The sequence below is a fragment of the Coenobita brevimanus genome, chromosome 54 (assembly GCF_032717465.1).
Source record: "Coenobita brevimanus isolate Jiangsu-jjx chromosome 54, ASM3271746v2, whole genome shotgun sequence".
In the NCBI taxonomy this organism is placed as follows: domain Eukaryota; kingdom Metazoa; phylum Arthropoda; class Malacostraca; order Decapoda; family Coenobitidae; genus Coenobita; species Coenobita brevimanus.
In genome coordinates, this window is record NC_137007.1 from 22,051,966 (window position 1) to 22,072,291 (window position 20,326).

At 40.6% G+C, this 20,326-nt stretch overlaps 1 protein-coding gene across 1 annotated transcript in view; it reads right to left on the bottom strand.

Moving 5' to 3' along the window:
* Positions 1 to 5,678: 5,678 nt before the first annotated feature.
* LOC145401055 (guanine nucleotide exchange factor DBS-like) overlaps positions 5,679 to 20,326 on the bottom strand; it is a 1,269,176-nt gene continuing 1,254,528 nt past the window's right edge. The window contains exons 25-27 of the mRNA XM_080273428.1: positions 10,745 to 10,756; positions 9,045 to 9,301; positions 5,679 to 5,844 (exon numbers count right to left, since the gene is read on the bottom strand). Coding sequence (XP_080129554.1) covers positions 5,679 to 5,844; positions 9,045 to 9,301; positions 10,745 to 10,756 — 435 coding nt within the window. The remainder of the gene's footprint in view (positions 5,845 to 9,044; positions 9,302 to 10,744; positions 10,757 to 20,326) is intronic.

The following is a 20,326-nucleotide window of genomic DNA, read 5'->3' on the forward strand; positions in this document are numbered from 1 at the left end:
TGAAGTCACAGAATGTACAGTGAGGTTGGATGGTGAGGATATGGAGAATGTGAGTGCATTCAAGTACAGTACTTGGGTAGTGTGATGAGTAAGGAAGGAACTTTGGGGGATGAAGTGAGTGAAAGGGTACAGCAGGGAAGGAAGGTTGTTGGTTAACTGAAAGCAGTGATGAGAAACAGTGAGGAGAGTATGGAAGTTAAGAAGTCACTGAATGATAGTACAGTATTGTGATCCCTACCCTGACGTATGGAAGCGAGGCGTGGACCTTGCAAGAGGGGAACAAGTCAAGAGTGAGAGCAGTGGAAATGAGATATTTGAGAGGAGCATGTGGAGTGACATGGAGAGACAGGTTGACAAATGAAGATGTGAAGGAACGTTGTGGGGTGGATGTGGATGAGATTAGGAAAAATACACTGAGGTGGTTTGGACATGTGGAGAGAATGGAGAATAAAAGACTGACAAAGAGGGTGTACGTAGGTGAGGTGGAGGGAGGGAGAGGGAGGGGGGAGTGAGTTGGGGGGAGGGCAGTCAAATGGTGGATGACAGAGTGACTTGGAAGTGTTTTGTCTGCAGCCACCCTTTTGGGGATTAAGGCATCCGGCTATAGATAGAGAGATTTTTTTTTTTTTTTTTTTTTTTTTTTTTTTGGTCCAACTCTGGGCAAAGGCTTCAGGGCCTATATCTCGAGGGCAGTAGCCTATCCCAAGGCCCAGCAGTCCTCCTACACCTCCACATGTCACCACTTCGGCGCTAACACCCACCGTCCATATTGAATACATGCTAGGGCTGTCTCATACAGGACTGGTGTATTGGTATTAGCGGGGGTACTTTTATGACATGTCGGCGGGTCATCTGGTAGATCAGGAAAGTGTGCTTTTATGAAATTCAAATCCTTAAACTGTTCCCTGCCCCAGCCGGGAATCGAACCTGGGTCCATCAGGACTGCAGGCCGCCTCTCTACCGATTCAGCCACCGCCTCCCCCAGGCGGTAAAGAGTTGGACAGCAGATGATGTCGAGCCTGGCGTTTATGTCGGTTACTTGGGCTGTCAAGCGTCCTTAAGGTGCGTATTTACAGCGTGCTAATTCAACGAGTTCTAGGAGCAGAGTGAGCAACATGGCAAGCTTCTTTCTCCCTCATAGGATTTGAAGGTGCCAACTATTAATTAATTACAATGCTAAATACAGTTAGGTTACATCTTGATATATATATAGGGTGAATCTAACTAATTAATCTTAGGTTTAATTAAACTAAAGCCAAACCAAATATTCCCTTTAACTATGTAAATATGTTAAACCTACACCTGCTTTTTATCTAAGGGCCTTTTTATCCTCAGGACATATAGTCTAACGTGCAGATGCAGTTTAGGTCAATGGAACTTTCTAAGTAATTACATGTATTTACAAGATAACTGTCCATGAGGGTTAGACGCAGTAGCACTTAATTTATTAATAATAAGAATTATTAAAGAGAAAGTAATTTCTGGGTTATAAAAAAAAAAAAAAAAAAAAATTGGTTTTGCCCCAGGTATCCCCGAAAGGCTAAGGCGTTGCCCCTGGGTAGAGGACTTTTGGACTGGAGCGTGTAGCATTTTATGACCGGATGACCTTCCTGATGTCTACCAATGACCCTTGGGCGGATTCGATCCTCCGACCCTTCGGAGCCACGGCTGCTACAAAACCGCTTGAATAGGTATTAACGATCTCAGGTTTTCCTCTGCTCTCTAACCAGGGACGACTATTTTAAAAGTAGAGAGCGCAACTGCTCTGAGGGAAAATATTTCCCACAGGAGTGCTGGTATGGGACCATGTACCAGACCAGACTGAGGCTTACAGAGCAAGATTTCGGAGCCGTGTACGGGCTCAAGGCGAATCCCTACAGCAGCTTGCTCATGACCTATACAGTATGGTATACACGGCATACCCTGGAGCAGCACCTAACCTGTTGGCTATTCTTCTGAGGGACCAGTTCATTGATGCTCTTGACAGTGCAGAGCTGATAGCGCAAGTGAAGCAGGCACAACCAAGAAGCATGCAAGAAGCACTAGCCAGGGCTCTAGAATATGAGTCCTACATCATCCAGTACATCCACTTTTCAGGCTGGTCGTAGTGCAGGATTCAAGGCAAGAAAGGCGCAGGTACGTGAAGTGGAAAATTTTGAAGGAAGGTGCTGGTACTGTGAAAAACCAGGACACAGAAAAGAGGACTGCTACAAGTGGATGAGGGAACCGAAAATCAGAGGAAGCTGCTGGTCCTGTGAGAAGTCAGGACATCGAAAAGTGGACTGCAACAAGTGGAAGAGAGAACAGGAGAAGACTGGAGGAGGTTGCTGGTTCTGCAGGAAGCTGGGACACAGGAAGGTGTTACAAATGGAAAAAGGAGCAAGAACGGAACAGTGCAAGGAAATCCACAATTGTAACAAACAGGTGTTGGGCATGCAGTGAGGTGGGACACCTCAGTTATGAGTGTTCAAATGAGAAGGATTGTTTCATTTAGTTTTTGAAGGTTTCAACATGCTTGCATGTGTCGGCCTTGGTCACCTAATGGCAGCTCTCCATGCTGCTCAATCTATGGCAGCCTGCCTGTTCAGTCCCTTCACCCTGAGGTCACACCTAATGACCTCATCCCACGTCTCTCTCCGGCTGCCCCTCACAACCCCACCCCCAGTAATAACATTTCTCACCTTCTGCACCCAATTATCATCCCCTGTCTTCTCCACATGCCCATGCCATCTTAATCTACCTCACCTCATTACATCACCAACACATTCCAGTCCCATCCTACCTCTCAACTCTTCCATTGTAAACCCAGCCCCCCCCCAGGCCCTGCATGCAAGGACACACTGCACATCCACCTAATCATTGTCATTTCTGTATGTTTGAGCCTGCGTATATCCTCCTCCTTTACTGCCCACGTCTCATTACCATACAGTATCACACTCCTAACATGTGCTGCATACAAAGACTCCTTAGCACATAGGGAGAGTCCTCTCAATGTCAAGAGAGGCAACAGCTCCCTGAACTTCTTCCAACCACTTCTCACTCTAGCCACAGAGCTAGGTCCAGCCCCACCTCCAGCACATAACATGTCTCCCAAATAACAAAACTCTTCCACGCACTCAAGAGACTCACCAGCAAGTTCAATCCTTTCACACCTGACAATCTCCATCTGGTCTCCCCGACATGCCGCACACATAAAATCAGCATTATCTCGGAGTCTACCTCTAATATCACTACATTTCTTGTGCACCCATTTATCACAAACATTGCACGAGATGGAATTACTTCTCACGCTCTTGTGGCAAATTGCACATGGCCACTCACCCTCTATTCTGACTGTACTGCCACCAACCCTAGATATTAAGCCCTTGTGCCCCGTACCATCTTTCCACTTCCAAAATCTTTCCTCTGCCTCCCTTTCATTCTTTGCAATCAACACCAAACCATCAGCATACAACATCTCCCATGGGAGTCCATTTCTGAAGTCATGTGAGAAGGCTTCATGTACCAAGATGAACAACATGGGACTCAAAATTGACCCCTGATGCATGCCAACATTCATGGAAAACTCATCACTCAAATCTCCATTCACTCTTACCTGGGTGCCAGCACCCACATACATGGCCATAACCACCCTCAACAGCCACTCCTCTAACCCCAGCTTTCTCATTGCCCACTTCACCATCTCTCTAGGGACTCTGTCAAAGGCCTTTTCCAAATCAACAAAAACAAAACACAGATCCCTTTTCTTTCCAATATATTTTTCCTGAAGCTGTTGAACAATGAATATGGCATCAGTGGTCCCCCTGCCTGGCATAAATCCAAACTGCATCTCATCAATATTCACTCTTTCTCAAATCATACCTTCTAGAACACTCTCGATTACCTTCATTATCTGATCTACAAGCATCGTCCTTCCCTTTGTACACATGTACAATTACACTCTTCAGCCAATCACCTGGGACAACACACTCATATATAATCATATTTACCAGGTCAGTGACTAACCTTACCCCTATATCCCCTGAGGCCTTCAACATTTCGGCAGTCAACCCAGATACACCTGCTGCCTTTCCCACCAGCATCCTGCCTATTGCCTCACTCACATTAGCAGAGTCAATCAAAGGCCAAGGGCCAAACACTGGATCTGTTGATTCCAAACCTTCCCTGACCTAGTCAAACTTCTCATTCAACAACCGGCTATAATGCTCTCTCCGTGCAACAACCAGCCAGTTTTTCCCAAGAAGCCCCACCATCGAGGAAATGCAGGAAAACCTTGATGAATAATGTGCAAGAAGACAGAAGAACAGATGGCAAGCAGAGTAGTAGGAATGGGAATTTTGGTAAGAAATGCTGCTGTACTGCTGTGACAGGGCCAGCGTCAGATGAAGAAGACCTGAAGAGGATGCAGATTTACAACCAGAGCTAGAGTGGCTGCAGCAAAGCAAAGTGCAACCATCTTGGGATGAGGTTTCTAGATTCAGCCCTGCAACCAAGAGCTACTGGGGTCAGTGGAACCTTCTTCGTTTGAACAAAGGACTACTGAAGCATCAGTGGGAGACACCTGATGGCCTCAGCAAATATTGGCACTGGTTGTTCCGAAGAAAATGAGGTCTGGGATCTTGAATGAGTCTCATAACCAGACCACTTAGTGGGCACCTGGGAGTGAAGAAAACTCTAAGCCGGCTGCAAGAGAGGCTCTACTAGCTTGGCATGCATCAGGATGTTGAAGAATGGTGTTGGTACTCTGATGTATGCTGTGCCAAGAAGGGACCCAAGAAACGTGGTTGCACCCTTCTTCAGTTGTACCAAGTGGGTTCACTGATGGAAAACGTCACAGTGGACATTGCTGGATCTCTGCCACTCACTGAAAAAGGAAAGCAGTACATATGTGTTGCCATGGACTACTTCACAAAGTGGCCAGATGTCCTATGCTATCACTGATCAAGAGGCTGTGACTGATGCTCAGGTGCTGACTGACCAGTTTTTCTGTCGTTTTGGGATGCCACAGGAGCTACATTCAGACCAGGGTAGAAACTTTGAGTTTTCTGTGTTCTGTGAGTGCTGCAAGTTACTGGGGATCAAGAAGACCAGGAGGACCCCATTAAGGCCACAGTCAGATGGGATGGTGGAGAAATTCAACTGGACTCTGGGACAAGAACTGGCCAAGTACTGCATAGAGGGACAAATGGAATGGGACCAGAAATTACCTGCACTGTTGATGGCATATCAGTATGCATCCCATGAGTCTACTGACTACACCCCTGCAAAACTGATGTTGGGTTAAGAGTTATGCTTATCCATTGACTTGCTAATTATAGGAAGACCACCTGGTGAAAAGTTGCCTACAGACACCTCCAGCTGTGCAAAGCATCTTCAGGAAAGGGTAGCTGAGGTACATCATCCAGTGCGAGGAGCCCTTAAGAGTTTAGGAGAAGTGATGAAGTGCAAGTATGATGCCAAGGCAAGTGAGGTAAGCATCAAGGATGGTGACAGAGTTTGGTTATACAATCCTCAGTGGAAGAAGGGACAGTCACCGAAGCTGCAGAGCCCGTGGGATGGATGTAACATATCGGATTCGGGGAGGCAAGAAGTCTTGCCCAAAGGTGGTACACGTGAATTGTCTGTGGCAGTACCATGGGCCAGGAGAGTACAGCTAGGATGTCTCTGTGGGATAGTGGTCACCCGCAGCGAAGGACGTAGAGGAGGACCAAGGAGCTTAAGTCCAAGAGGATGGTGAAAGTTTCCCAGAAGAAGAAGTGCATCAGGAAGAGGACCAAGACATTCCACGAGAAGCGGACTGTGTGGAAGAGCAGAGGCATCATCGGAAACGGCACAGGAGAAGACCTGATAAGTTTAAGGATTACTTTGTGTATAATTAAATGTTTAGTTCGGATTGAGGACTAAGTTTGTATACATTGTGTAGTTTTGTCAGGTCAACAAAAGGATTAGGGAAGGGGTAGTGTTGAGAAGCTGGATTGCTAGCTAGATTGTTCTGGAGAACTCCATATGTTTGCCATAGTTCCACTACATGTCAGAGTTGCCAGTTAGCCTGCTGTTTGTATGCGTAGTTATTTTGTAAGTTGTTCATTAATTTTTGTGCTCTGTTTCTCTATAATGTTTTATTTATGTGATTGCCTGTTAAATTATGTAATTTAATTTACATGTGTATGCTAAAGAATTTAGAGTGTTATGCAGTGTAAGAAAACTCTGCCATGTTTTAGATGTCTCCGAGATGGTAAATGTTGTAACCGCTGTCCCCTTCAGGAATGCACAAGAAATGTGGAGAAGTGTAGAACATTTTGGAATACAGGAACCTTATATAGGGATGGGGAAGAGACTAGAGGAGTTTCAGTCAGTTTTCAGTTCAGTTTGAGTGTAGTGCAGTGTCAGCGCAGTTTGTATATCAGTGGTACTTGTGAAAATAGTGAAGTGTTGTTGGCAGACAGTGAAGTGTTGGTGCAGTTTGTGTATCTTCAATGCTTGTGAAAACAGTGAAGTTGGAAAGCATTATGCGTAATTACTGGGAATATAACGACAGTGAACTTAAGAAGCCAGTGTTTATTCACGACACCTGAGCTGATCTTGTGTGCTGTACATCGAAAGGCTGACCATAGGAAGAACATCTCACTCGGCAATGTCCTTCCTATAATGAACTACTGCTGTTGGAGCTTGTGGCAGTGTGGGACAGAGACGCAACAATACTGTTAAAAATTAGAGGGTAATCCTGTGGAAGATTCGGCTGCCCAGGATATTAAGATATTAAAAGGGCTAGTACAAACAAGGCCAGATAAAACATTTGACCCTGTCACTGATACGCCTCCTTCTGGCGTTGTCATATTGGTAGTCAACTGTTCCACTCATGCATTTACATTCTCCAACCCTGTGGATGCGTGAAGGAGGCAAGTGGTGTACTGAGGATGATAAACAAATGGAGCATGATGGGCACATATGAATCTGGATGTACAGCTATCATATACTATAACAGTACAAGGACACTTTCTACAGTGTTGGCTGGGCATTTCTTTGTGTCTAGTAGTTTGTCTATCTATCTATCTATTGCCAGATGCCTCAATCCCATTTGGGGTGACCACAAACAAATCACCTCCAAGTCGCCCTGTCCCCCGCCATTTCACTGCCCTGCTCCCAACTCACACCCCCCCTCTCTCATATACCTCTCCACCCCATCCCTCCATCTCACCCTCGGCCTCCCCCTCCCTCTTTCCCCCTCCACCTCACTCACATACACTCTCTTCGTCAGTCTTTCACCCTCCATCCTCTCCACATGGCCAAACCACCTCAGTGTGTCCCTCATAATGCTTCCTATCACATCTACATCCACACCACAACACTCCTTTATATCCTCATTCATCAGCCTGTCTCTCCATATGACTCCACAGGCTCCTCTTAAATAACTCATTTCCACTGCTCTCACTCTTGACTTGTGTCCTTCCAACAATGTCCAAGCTTCACTTCCGTACATTAGAGTTGGTATCACAATACTGTGATGTAATAACTTTTTCACTTCCATGCTCACTTCCCTGTTTCTTATCACTGCTTTCAAAGAACCAGCAACATTTCTTCCCTGCTGTACTCTTTCAAGCACTTCACCCTCCAGACCTCCATCCTTACTCATCACACTACCCAAGTACTTAAGCGTACTCACATTTTCCAATTCCTCACCATTCAACCTCGCTGTACATTCACTGACTTCACCTCTCTCAAAGACCATCACTTTACTCTTCCCTACATTCACCTTTAGACTAGTAGTTTGTAACAGTTGAAAAAAATCTCTCACTGCAGTATTTTTTGTACTGGAACTAGGTTATATGAAAATACTGATTTTTAAAAAATAGCAATTCAGGTTGGCGATAATTTGGATATCAGTCATTTGGATACTGGAGGTTGCCCATACATAATTACAGTAGGTACCCACAGTACGCGAGTATATGGGTGGCAGAGGTCGTCGCGTACTAGGAATTCATGTACTATGAATACATAAACTTATGAGAAAAATTGCATAAGGGCGGCATCCCCCTTCATGGGCAATCCCTGAGACTCCTTTCAGACCTAAGTATTGTACTGTGCAGGGAAACTATCTAGGACATATTACCTAAGATCAACAAGGATATGGTTTAACTAAACCAACAAGAATATGGCTGCTCACCTTAACCCAAGAGGACAAAAGGCTTACTGGAGGTAAGAAGGGGATCCAAGGCAGGGTGAGGCACCTAGCTAGGGTTTCAGAAGAATTTGCCGTCAAGTCAATTCACCAACACAACAATAACAAGACAATTTGCCATCATTAATGAAGACAGCTATGGGTGATGCTAGAATATGTATTCAAAGGCAACTACAGCAAGAAGGAAACAAGTTAATTAGTGTCTGATCGCGAACTGACTTGATGGCAAATTTTCTCGGAACCCTAGTGTGCACCACCCACCACACCACCTGACACACCACTCTCATCATGAGCACTTTCGACACTTTCGCACCTATTGCACTCACTTTGTTCATAAACCCTTCAAAGTGAAGTCACCACTTCCTCCACTCGCAGCCAACAGTGTTCAATGTTCTTGAATTCTTCCTTGAATTTATCTAGGGCACACAGTACCCAGCTGAGCTCCATCATCGACAAGTCTCCACTCTCTATCACTGGTTGTCGGCGCTTCTTGGGATGGCATTGTCGCGTGCTCAGGGTAAACCCCGGATTTGGGCCACCCTTCGCTGCTGTCTCGCCTACAACGAGTTCAATTTGCGTACTATTAAAAAATACACTAAAATTTGGGAAAAAAATAGGTCCTCGCGTACAACGAGGATCACGTACTCTGAACTCGCATAATGTGGGTACCTACTGTATACAATGAATGACATTTATACTTGCCTTCAAATTCCTTTTCCCTCTCCAAATGAAGGATGCATCTTCCATACCAGTGTTTACAGCTACAAGTTGTTCTTAACTGTACAGTTTGTGAGTAGAAGACTGTAGCTCATTCTGCTTTCCCTTTTTCTCTCAGTTAACCCCCTTCCATCTAGCAAGAATTTACCTGGATGTGGCATGCTTGAGCCCAGATGAAGACTCCTGACTGCTGACTGAAGGTGAGGATCTACTGCTCTTCTTCAGCACCCTCTCCAGATATGCTGCAGGTGCCCATCCCTCATATGGTGTCCCAGCAACTCTTACATACCACCATCCCGCACAGCCAACCTTGATTAAGTCTACATGGTCTCCTTCTCGTAGACTGACCTCTGAGCCACCCATTGCATTGTAGTCAGCGAGAACAAGGAAACGTGAAGAAGTGTACTGTTGGGAGCGATACAAAGATGGACTAAATTACAGAGGAGTGATTAACACATACATTAAAAAAGAATACCTATACTATGCTGACTGGCTGCATTACACAAAAGCACACAGCATCGAGATCATCTTTACAGTGGCACTCTACTATGGCAAGAACTGTGCACAAAAAATAGCAACTAGAGGCAGTAAAACACTATCAGTCAGACATTTGCTAAAGTATGGATCTACATCTGTAGGCAAAAGGACAATAATATCAAAGCTTCCACAACTCTACTTTCTATTTGGAAATTATCAATAATAAATGATGAAGGAGGAGGATATATTTATGTTTGACTTGTAGCACTGTATCTGATCAGAATTCAAGAATCAATATTTTAATAACTAGTGGTGTTTTACTACTATTATCAGTGGTGTATAATAAATAGCTACAGTGAAAGCTTGATTAACCGGAATGCATGGGGATTCTTCCATTCCGGATATGGAATTTTCTGGATAATCGAATGTTACTCTTAGAAATTTTCTGGGAGATCAAAAAATGAAACAGTACCAAACTTGGGACTTTATTTCATAAAGTACATTATTCAGTATTAGTTACAGTACAGGTACACTCACGCTCACTAATATCTGCCCAGGGGTGCCCCCTTCCTACCTCAGAATACTCAGGAAGAGGGGAGGGGGGGATGAAACGAGCTCCACCCGCCACTACCCCAGCTCCCAACCATCCCCCATACCCCTACCCAACCCCTCACCCCACCTGTCATTTTTAACTAGCAGTTACATCTCAAGCTGATTTCATGCTTAACACTCTTGGTCCCACTACTAATACAAAGAACATTAAGATATATTAAAAGAATATAACTATCAACATGTTGCAGCAAGAAATTAATGCACAAAAACATTAACAATGGCCACGTCAGGCCTCCTGTGTTGGGTGCACTGCTTTGCAAACACACACACACACACACACACACACACACACACACACACACACGGAGCCGGAGAGAGCGGACGTCCCAGGCATCGCTCCTAACCTTGAGTAGTTTCAGGAATTTTGTCTGTCCTGTCTCCTAGGGTCTTTCTTTAATTTTAAAATAATGAAAGTTAGTAGCCTACCAAAAAGGTAAAGATTTGTTGGCAATAGTATACATGAATGTTTGTGGCTTATTCGGTAACAGCTGTTTAGGTACTTTACATTAAACATGGCTGAAAATGTAAACAATGAGGGAATGGAATTTCAAGGATTTGATGCTAATACTAATGTCATAGACCTGGTGAAAACATTAATAATGAGGATTAGTGAACTCGAAAAAAAAGTAGAGACTCTAGTGATAAAGGATGTGTCAGGAAATACGGAAACCACCATACAGAGTCTAATCCAGTCCAACGAAACAGCCAATGAAGAGATTAGGAATTTGAAGAGGGAAAATGTTGAACTGAGGAGGAAACTTGAAGAGAGTACTAATAAAACGGAGAAGGTGAGTAATGTATTAGAAGAACATAAGGCAAAGTAGGCACACGTAGAAGAAGAACAGAAAGAAGTGGTCAGCTTAAGAGAGATCATCCAGGAAGAAAGGGAAATGAACAAGAAAGAAATGGAAGAAAATGTAGTGAAAATACTGAAGAAAAAAGAGAAAATTGTGAGAGAAACTGTAGAAAGGAACAGATGTGTGGTAGTATTTGGAAACAGGGAAGAGGAAGAAAAGGTTAGGTTCGCAAGACTCGAGAGAGATACGAACATGGTGAGAGGAATATTAGGCAAGATTGACCCCGAAGGAGACAAGTGGGTAAAAGAAACTGAGGAAGTAAGGAGGATAGTGCCTTATAAGAAAGGGGAAACAAGACCAATGAGAGTCAAGTTTACATCAGAAAGTGTAATAAATGAGATACTTAAGGTGACCTGGAAATTAAGCAAAGAGGCGGGGATGGAAAATATTATAATAAGAAAAGATCTGAATGAAGGAGAAAGAGAAGTTTTAAAATCATTAAAGGAAGAAGTAAAGGAAAAAAATGATAAGAGGACAGAGGAAGAACGTAATAATTTTTTTTGGAGAGTATTGGATATGAAAGTAAGGAAATGGTATTTAAGGAAATAGAAGTGAAGGAAACTAGGGGGGATGGTTGTGAAAGATTAGAAGTTGAGGAAGTGGTACGGACAGAGAGTAGGAGAGAAGAGGGTATTAATAATGTCAAAAATAATTTGAAGGTGATATATACTAATATTGATGGTTTCATATCGACAAGGATCGAAATTAATGATTTCTTGAGAGAACATGAACCTGATGTCATGTGCTTTGTAGAGACCAAATTAAGAGAAGATATTGATGTTCATTTGGGAGATGGTAAATACAAACTGTGGAGAAAAGACAGAAAAGAAAAAAAGGGAGGAGGAGTGATGATAGCAGTGAAGAACAACATAAATGTAGATACTGTGGAAATGGGAGAAGGCAGGGCTGAAGTGATATATATGAAATTAGAAACTGGAGAGAATGTTAAGAGAGATATGGCGGTAGTGTATGTTCCCCCAAAGACGAGAGCATGGAAGGATGACGAATACCATGAGATGTTGTCAGATATGGCTAGCTACTTCCAAAAAATAATTGAGAAAAGCAATAATATAATTTTAGTGGGTGACTTTAATTGTAAAAAGGTGAACTGGGAGGAATGGTACTCGGGAGGGGGCGAGGATTCATGGGGCTCTATGTTATTAAATATAATAATGAATAATGTGATGACGCAGTGGGTCAAAGAAGAGACACGGTTTCGAGGTGAGGACACACAAGCAAGGTTAGATTTACTGTTCACCAAAGAACCCGATGTAATAGAATCATTGGAATATCTCTCTCCCTTGGGAAAAAGTGATCACGTGGTCATTGAGTTCCAGATGTTAATAGGAAACGTCGAGCCAAGAGACAAGCTTCATAGACAGGGAAGATACAACTTTGGCAAAGCAAATTTTACAGGATTGAGAAACTTTTTTGAAAATGCGGATTGGAGAAAATTCAGAGAAACAAGAGAGATACAGAGGAAGTGGGATATCTTTCTAGACCTCTATAATTTGGGAGTGGAAAAATTTGTACCAAGAGTAAGAGGGAAAGAAAACAGGAAAAAGGAGTGGTTTAATAGAAGGTGTATGATAGCCAAAAAAGAGAGAGATAAGGCGTGGAACAATTGGAGAAAGAGAGGTAACGACAGAACAAAGGAAGAATATAAAAGAACAAGAAACGAATACACAAGAATACGTAGGGAAGAAGAAAGGAATTTTGAAAAAGGTATAATTGACAAATGCATGGATAAACCCAAACTGTTTTATAGATTTGTTAATGGCAAACTGAAACAAAAGGAAGGAATCACCAAGCTGAAAGTAGATGGAGAGGTCTTTAAGGATGCGGCAATGCAAGCAGAAATAATGAACAAACGTTTCCAGTCAGTTTTCACTAAAGAAAAGGAGCTTGTGGAAGGGGAGGGAGTGATTAGAAATGTTCCGGTGATGAAAGATATAAAAGTGGAGGTGCAGGAAGTGTATAAATTACTGGAAACTCAAGATGTAAGGAAAGCCCCAGGACCTGATGGAATTTCTAATTGGGAACTGGAGGAATGCAGAGAACAACTGGTGGATAAAATTCACAGCTTAATTGTATGCTCACTGGAAGAGGGGAAAGTGCCAAAAGAATGGAAGAGGGCAAATGTGGTACCAATTTACAAGGGAGGAAACAGGGAAGAACCCCAGAATTATAGACCAGTGTCTCTAACCAGCATGGTCGCAAAATTGTGTGAGAGAATCCTGAAAGAAAGATGGATAAAATATCTGGAAGAGATGAATATTTTGGCTGAATGTCAGTTTGGATTCAGAAGTGGAAGGTCATGTGTTTCTAACTTGTTGAGCTTTTACTCAAGAGCGATTGGTGTGGTACAGGAGAGAGATGGTTGGGTGGATTGTGTGTACTTAGACTTAGAGAAGGCCTTTGACAAGGTACCTCATAAGAGACTAATGTGGAAACTAGAATATATAGGAGGACTAAAGGGGAAACTTCTGGAATAGATGAGAGACTTTTTGAGAGACAGACAAATGAGGACAGTAATAAAGGAAAAGATGTCTGGATGAAGGGAAGTAACAAGTGGAGTCCCTCAAGGCTCAGTGTTGGCGCCAGAAATGTTCCTGATTTACGTAAATGATATGGTAGATGGAGTGAACAGTTATGTGAGTCTGTTTGCTGATGATGTAAAGATCTTGAGGAAGATAGAGGTTGAGGAGGATTGTAAAATACTGCAGGAGGATTTGGATAGGATATACAATTGGAGCCGGACGTGGGAAATGAAATTTAATGTAAAGAAATTTAAAATATTGGAAATGGGTAAAAGTACCAGGAGACCATCACTGAATTATTTTTTGGGTAATGAATTAATCACAAAAAGGAGAGAAGAGAAAGATTTGGGGGTGCTGGTCCAAGATAGTTTGTCACCAGAAAAACACATTAACAAGATAGTTGGAGAGACTTATAAGCTCTTGACTAACATAAGAGTAGCATTTCATTATATGGATGAGGAAATGATGAAAAAATTGATAGTGGCCATGATCCGCCCCAGGTTAGAATATGCAGCGGTAGTGTGGTGCCCACTCAAAAAGAAAGATATAAACAAGATTGAGAGAATACAAAGAACAGCAACCAAGATGATCCCCAGTCTGACAGACCTGTCATACAGAGAGAGAGGCTGGAAAAACTGGATTTGCCTTCATTAGAGGAAAGGAGAAAGAGGGGAGACATGATTGCGGTGTTCAGGACCATGGTGGGAGTAGATAAAATTGACAAAGAAGATCTGTTTGTATGGGATAAGAGAACAACAAGAGGACATGGAATGAAATTGAAAAAGTCAAGCTGCTTGAAGGATATCAAGAAATATAGCTTTCCTTACAGAAGTATAGACTTATGGAATAGCCTGGACAAAGAGATCGTCCAGTCTAGAAACTTAAACGAGTTTAAAGTTAAATTTGACTTATTGAGAAACAGCGACGGAAACCCACGAGCATAGTACATTCCGTGTATATCACAATTAAGTATATTCTTAAATATATGGAACGACTTAGACAAAAAGGTGGTGCATGAGAAAAACATTCATGTGTGTAAAGGTATGACAGAGTAACAAACACAATACAGGAAAGGGAAGGATGGGTGGACAGTATCTATTTAGATTTCAAGAAAGCTTTTGACACAGTACCACACCAAAGACTTATATGGAAGCTGTACCATCAATGAGGAATTCGAGGCAAATTGTTTTGTTGGATGCAAGACTTTCTCATAAAAAGAGAAATGAGGACAGTACTAAGAGGAAACTACTCATCATGGAAAGAAGTGACTAGTGGAGTACCACAGGGTTCGGTGCTGGCACCAATCATGTTTCTAGTGTACATAAATGATATAAACAGTAACACTGGAAATAAGAGCTATCTGAATATGTTTGCAGATGATGCAAAAATACAAAGGAGAATTACTAGCACAGACTCTTGTAGGGAGCTACAAGAAGAATTAAATAAACTTCATGAATGGAGTAGTACATGGCAAATGGAATTCAATGTGGACAAGTGTCATGTAATCAAGTTTGGTAAAAGTGGAAAAAGACCTGATTGGATTATAAGTTAGGAAATAAAACCCTATACACATCAAAAAGAGAGAAAGACCTAGGTGTGATTATAAATAACAAACTATCTCTGGCTGACCAAATCAGCGAGAAGGTACGGAACATGTATACACTGCTTGCAAATATGAGAATAGCATTCACATACATAAATGAAGACATGCTAAGAAGGATAATAACATCATTCATTACACCAACCCTGGAATATGCACCAATAGTCTGGAGTCCTCATCTCAAAAAGCATATAGACAAGATTGAAAAAGTTCAAAGGGCCGCTACAAGATGGATACCAAGCTTAAGGGACCTAAGCTATGAAGAAAGACTAAATAAACTGAATCTACCAACACTACAGGAGAGAGGGAAAAGAGGTGACATGATAATGCTATATAAGTGCATATCAGGAAAGGAGAAAATAGACATAAATGATTACTTAACATATGGAGAAGCATCAGCAAGAGGACACTGCAAAAAACTGCATAAGAAGAGAGGTGATAAAGACGAAAGGAAATTCAGTTTCCCAAACAGAGCAATTGATCAATGGAATGCACTACCGAATGAAATAGTGTGTGCCAAAACAATTCACAAATTTAAGGATATGTACAATAAATATGGTTTAAGACACGGGACAATACGAGCTTGACTCATTCCTGTAAAGATACAATTAGGTAAGAACAATTAGGTAATTAGGTAAGAACACACACAATTAGGCAAGTAAGTAGTCTTACAGACCAGAGCACTGATACTGAGGAGAAGATAACACAGGTGAATGAAGCTGTGCAAAGCTACAAAAATGATGTGGAAACCACGTATGCTGAAATGGTGAAAGTAAAGAAAGACTTAGAAACAAGGATGGAGGAAAAAAGCATTAAAAAGGAAGTGAAAAGAATAATCCAAAACAATCCAAAGTTAGTCAGAGATTCAGTAGATATAAACAAATCTATAGTAATCACTGGTATAGAAGAGGAAGAAGTAAAAAACAAGGTCACAAGAGACAAAAAGGAGATGGCAAATGTAATGAGCTTACTGAAAGAAGTATCAGAGGAAATCTGTAGTAAAGACACAGAGAAACACAAAAGGTTAGGGAAATATGAGAAAAGCAAGACAAGATCTCTAAAGGTGACTTTCCAGAGTGTAAACACTGTGGAAGAGATACTAAAAAATGCAAAGAATCTTATGGAAAAAGAGGAGTTTAAATATGTATGGATAAAAAGATGCCTAACACAAGAGGAACTGGAATTACTGAAAGAGAAAAGGGAGGAAGCAAAAACAAAAAATGAGGGAAGATCAGAAGAGGAGAAGAAAATTTTTTTTTACACAGTAATAGGATTGCAGGTACGAAAGTGGTACACAAACAGGATGGAAGAAAAAGGAGGAAGGTAGTAGAACCATGTCATGACAAGTATATAAACAAGATGATAAAGTTGATGTACTCAAATGTGGATGCAATGGTATCTAAATTACTGGAGATGAATGATTATGTCAGAGAAAATGAACCACAAATAATATGCCTAAATGAAACAAAATTAACACTAAGGATATCCAATGACATACTAATCTTAGAGGAATACAATATATGGAGAAGAGACAGAAATTTTAAAAAAGGAGGAGGAATTATAATATTAACTATGAAAAATCTAAAAGTCAGTGAAATAAAACTAGATATACCATCACAAGTAGAACTGATTGCAGTAGAGATCAACACATCTGAAGGTAAAGTAATTGTAGCCAATTTGTACATGCCACCCAGATCAAACACATGGGAAAGAGACGAATACGAGGACCTGGCAGAGAGTACAATTCAGAGTTTAAGATCATTACTACATAAAATGGAAGAGAAATCGGAAAGAATTATACTAACTGGGGATTTTAATACAAATATAAATTGGAATACTCTAGATATAATTAGCCAAGAAAGCTGCTGGGACCAAAAGCTCCTGGATCTCGTGCAAGAGTTTTTCTTAACGCAACATGTGAGGGAAACCACCAGAAAAAGAGGACTTGATGTACCTTCAATGCTAGATCCAATATTTAATAGGCAAGAAAATGATATTGACAGTTTAATATATCACCCTCCACTCGGGAAAAGCGATCATGCAGTACTAAATTATAACTTCAGGATAGCATATGACATAGTAAACAGCAATGACAGTTACAAAAAGAGCCTAAACTATAAAAAGGGAAATTATCAAGACCTAAAGAAGTATTTCTTTGAAGTTAATTGGGAAAATGAGCTTAGAGGACAAGATTTAAATGCAGTATATAAAAAATTCTGTGAATTTTATGAAATAGGAGTCCAGAAGTACATCCCACAGCACAAAGCAGATAAGAAAATACAAAAATGGTTCAATACAGAATGTAAAAAACCAAAAGAAAGAAGAGATTTGTTGTGGAATAGATACAGAATACACAATAGTGAAAGGGCATATAATAATTACAAACAGGCAAAAAACAATTATACAAGAATAAGGAGGGAAGCCCAAAAACAGTTTGAGGAGGATATAATAAATAAAAGTTGTGATCAACCAAAGCTGTTTTACAGCTATATCTGAAGCAAAACCAAAGTAAAAGATATAATACAATCAATTACGGACGAGGGAATCACTTATACACAAGAGAAAGATATTTGTGAAGCACTAAATAAGAATTTCCAATTAGTTTTTACAGAAGAAAAAAATTTTGAGAGGGACTATGTGGAACATGCATGTCCACACATACTACAAGATATACAAATAGCAGAAAAGGTAATACAGGAGGAGTTAAGTAGATTAGACAGAGGAAAAGCAAGTGGTCCTGATGAAATTTCATGTTGAGTACTACGAGAATGTGCAAAGGAGTTAAGTAAACCATTATTTTTCATTTTTTAGACAGAGGAAAAGCAAGTGGTCCAGATGAAATTTCATGTTGGGTACTACGAGAATATGCAAAGGAGTTAAGTAAACCATTATTTTTAATTTTCAAGAAATCCTTGAGTCAAGGGAAACTACCTGATATTTGGAAAAAAGCAAATATTATCTCCTTATTCAAGAAAGGAAATAGACAAAATCCACTCAACTACCGATCAGTATCACTGACCAGTGTTGTAAGCAAGGTATTAGAAAAGCTTATAAGATAAGCTTGGGTAAATCATCTAGAAGAACACAGTATGATAACAGAAAGACAGTTTGGTTTCAGAAAAGGAATATCATGTGTTACTAATCTGTTGAGCTACTATGACAGAATAACAAACACAATACAGGAAAGGGAAGGATGGGTGGACAGTATCTATTTAGATTTCAAGAAAGCTTTTGACACAGTACCACACCAAAGACTTTTATGGAATCTGTACCATCAAGGAGGAATTTGAGGCAAACTGTTTTGTTGGATGCAAGACTTTCTCATAAAAAGAGAAATGAGAACAGTACTAAGAGGAAACTACTCATCATGGAAAGAAGTGACTAGTGGAGTACCACAGGGTTCAGTGCTGGCACCAATCATGTTTTTAGTGTATATAAATGATATAAACAGTAACACTGGAAATGACAGCTATCTGAATATGTTTGCAGATGATGCAAAAATACAAAGGAGAATTACTAACACAGACTCTTGTACAGAGCTACAAGAAGAATTAAATAAACTTCATGAATGGAGTAGTACATGGCAAATGGAATTCAATGTGGACAAGTGTCATGTAATCAAGTTTGGTAAAAGTGGAAAAAGACCTGATTGGATTATAAGTTAGGAAATAAAACCCTATACACATCAGAAAGAGAGAAAGACCTAGGTGTGATTGTCAATAACAGACTATCTCCGGCTGACCACATCAGCGAGAAGGTACGGAACATGTATACACTGCTTGCAAATATGAGAATAGCATTCACATACATAAATGAAGACATGCTAAGAAGGATAATAACATCATTCATTAGACCAACCCTGAAATAAGCATCAGTAGTCTGGAGTCCTCATCTCAAAAAGCACATAGACAAGATTGAAAAAGTTCAAAGGGCCACTACAAGATGGATACCAAGCTTAAGGGACCTAAGCTACGAAGAAAGACTAAATAAACTGAATCTACCAACACTACAGGAGAGAAGGAAAAGAGGTGACATGATAATGCTATATAAGTGCATATCAGGAAAGGAGAAAATAGACATAAATGATTAATTAACATATGGAGAAGCATCAGCAAGAGGACACTGCAAAACACTGCATAAGAAGAGAGGTGATAAAGACGTAAGGAAATTCAGTTTCCCAAACAGAGCAATTGATCAATGGAATGCACTACCGAATGAAATAGTGTGTGCCAAAACAATTCACAAATTTAAGGATATGTACAATAAATATGGTTTAAGACACGGGACAATACGAGCTTGACTCATTCCTGTAAAGATACAATTAGGTAAGAACAATTAGGTAGTTAGGTAAGAACACACACAATTAGGCAAGTATGTAGTCTTATAGACCAGAGCAGTGATACTGAGGAGAAGATAACACAGGTGAATGAAGCTGTGCAAAGCTACAAAAATGATGTGGAAACCAAGTATGCTGAATTGGTGAAAGTAAAGAAAGACTTAGAAACAAGGGTGGAGGAAAAAAGCATTAAAAAGGAAGTGAAAAGAATAATCCAAAACAATCCAAAGTTAGTCAGAGATTCAGTAGATATAAACAAATCTATAGTAATCACTGGTATAGAAGAGGAAGAAGTAAAAAACAAGGTCACAAGAGACAAAAAGGAGATGGCAAACGTAATGAGCTTACTGAAAGAAGTATCAGAGGAAATCTGTAGTAAAGACACAGAGAAACACAAAAGGTTAGGGAAATATGAGAAAAGCATGACAAGACCTCTAAAGGTGACTTTCCAGAGTGTAAACACTGTGGAAGAGATACTAAAAATGCAAAGAATCTTATGGAAAAAGAGGAGTTCAAATATGTATGGATAAAAAGATGCCTAACACAAGAGGAACTGGAATTGCTGAAAGAGAAAAGGGAGGAAGCAAAAACAAAAAATGAGGGAAGATCAGAAGAGGAGAAGAAAATTTTTTTTTACACAGTAATAGGATTGCAGGTACGAAAGTGGTACACAAACAGGATGGAAGAAAAAGGAGGAAGGTAGTAGAACCATGTCATGACAAGTATATAAACAAGATGATAAAGTTGATGTACTCAAATGTGGATGGAATGGTATCTAAATTACTGGAGATGAATGATTATGTCAGAGAATATGAACCACAAATAATATGCCTAGCTGAAACAAAATTAATACCAAGGATATCCAATGACATACTAAACTTAGAGGAATACAATATATGGAGAAGAGACAGAAATTTTAAAAAAGGAGGAGGAATTATAATATTAACTAAGAAAAATCTAAAAGTCAATGAAATAAAACTAGATATACCATCACAAGTAGAACTGATT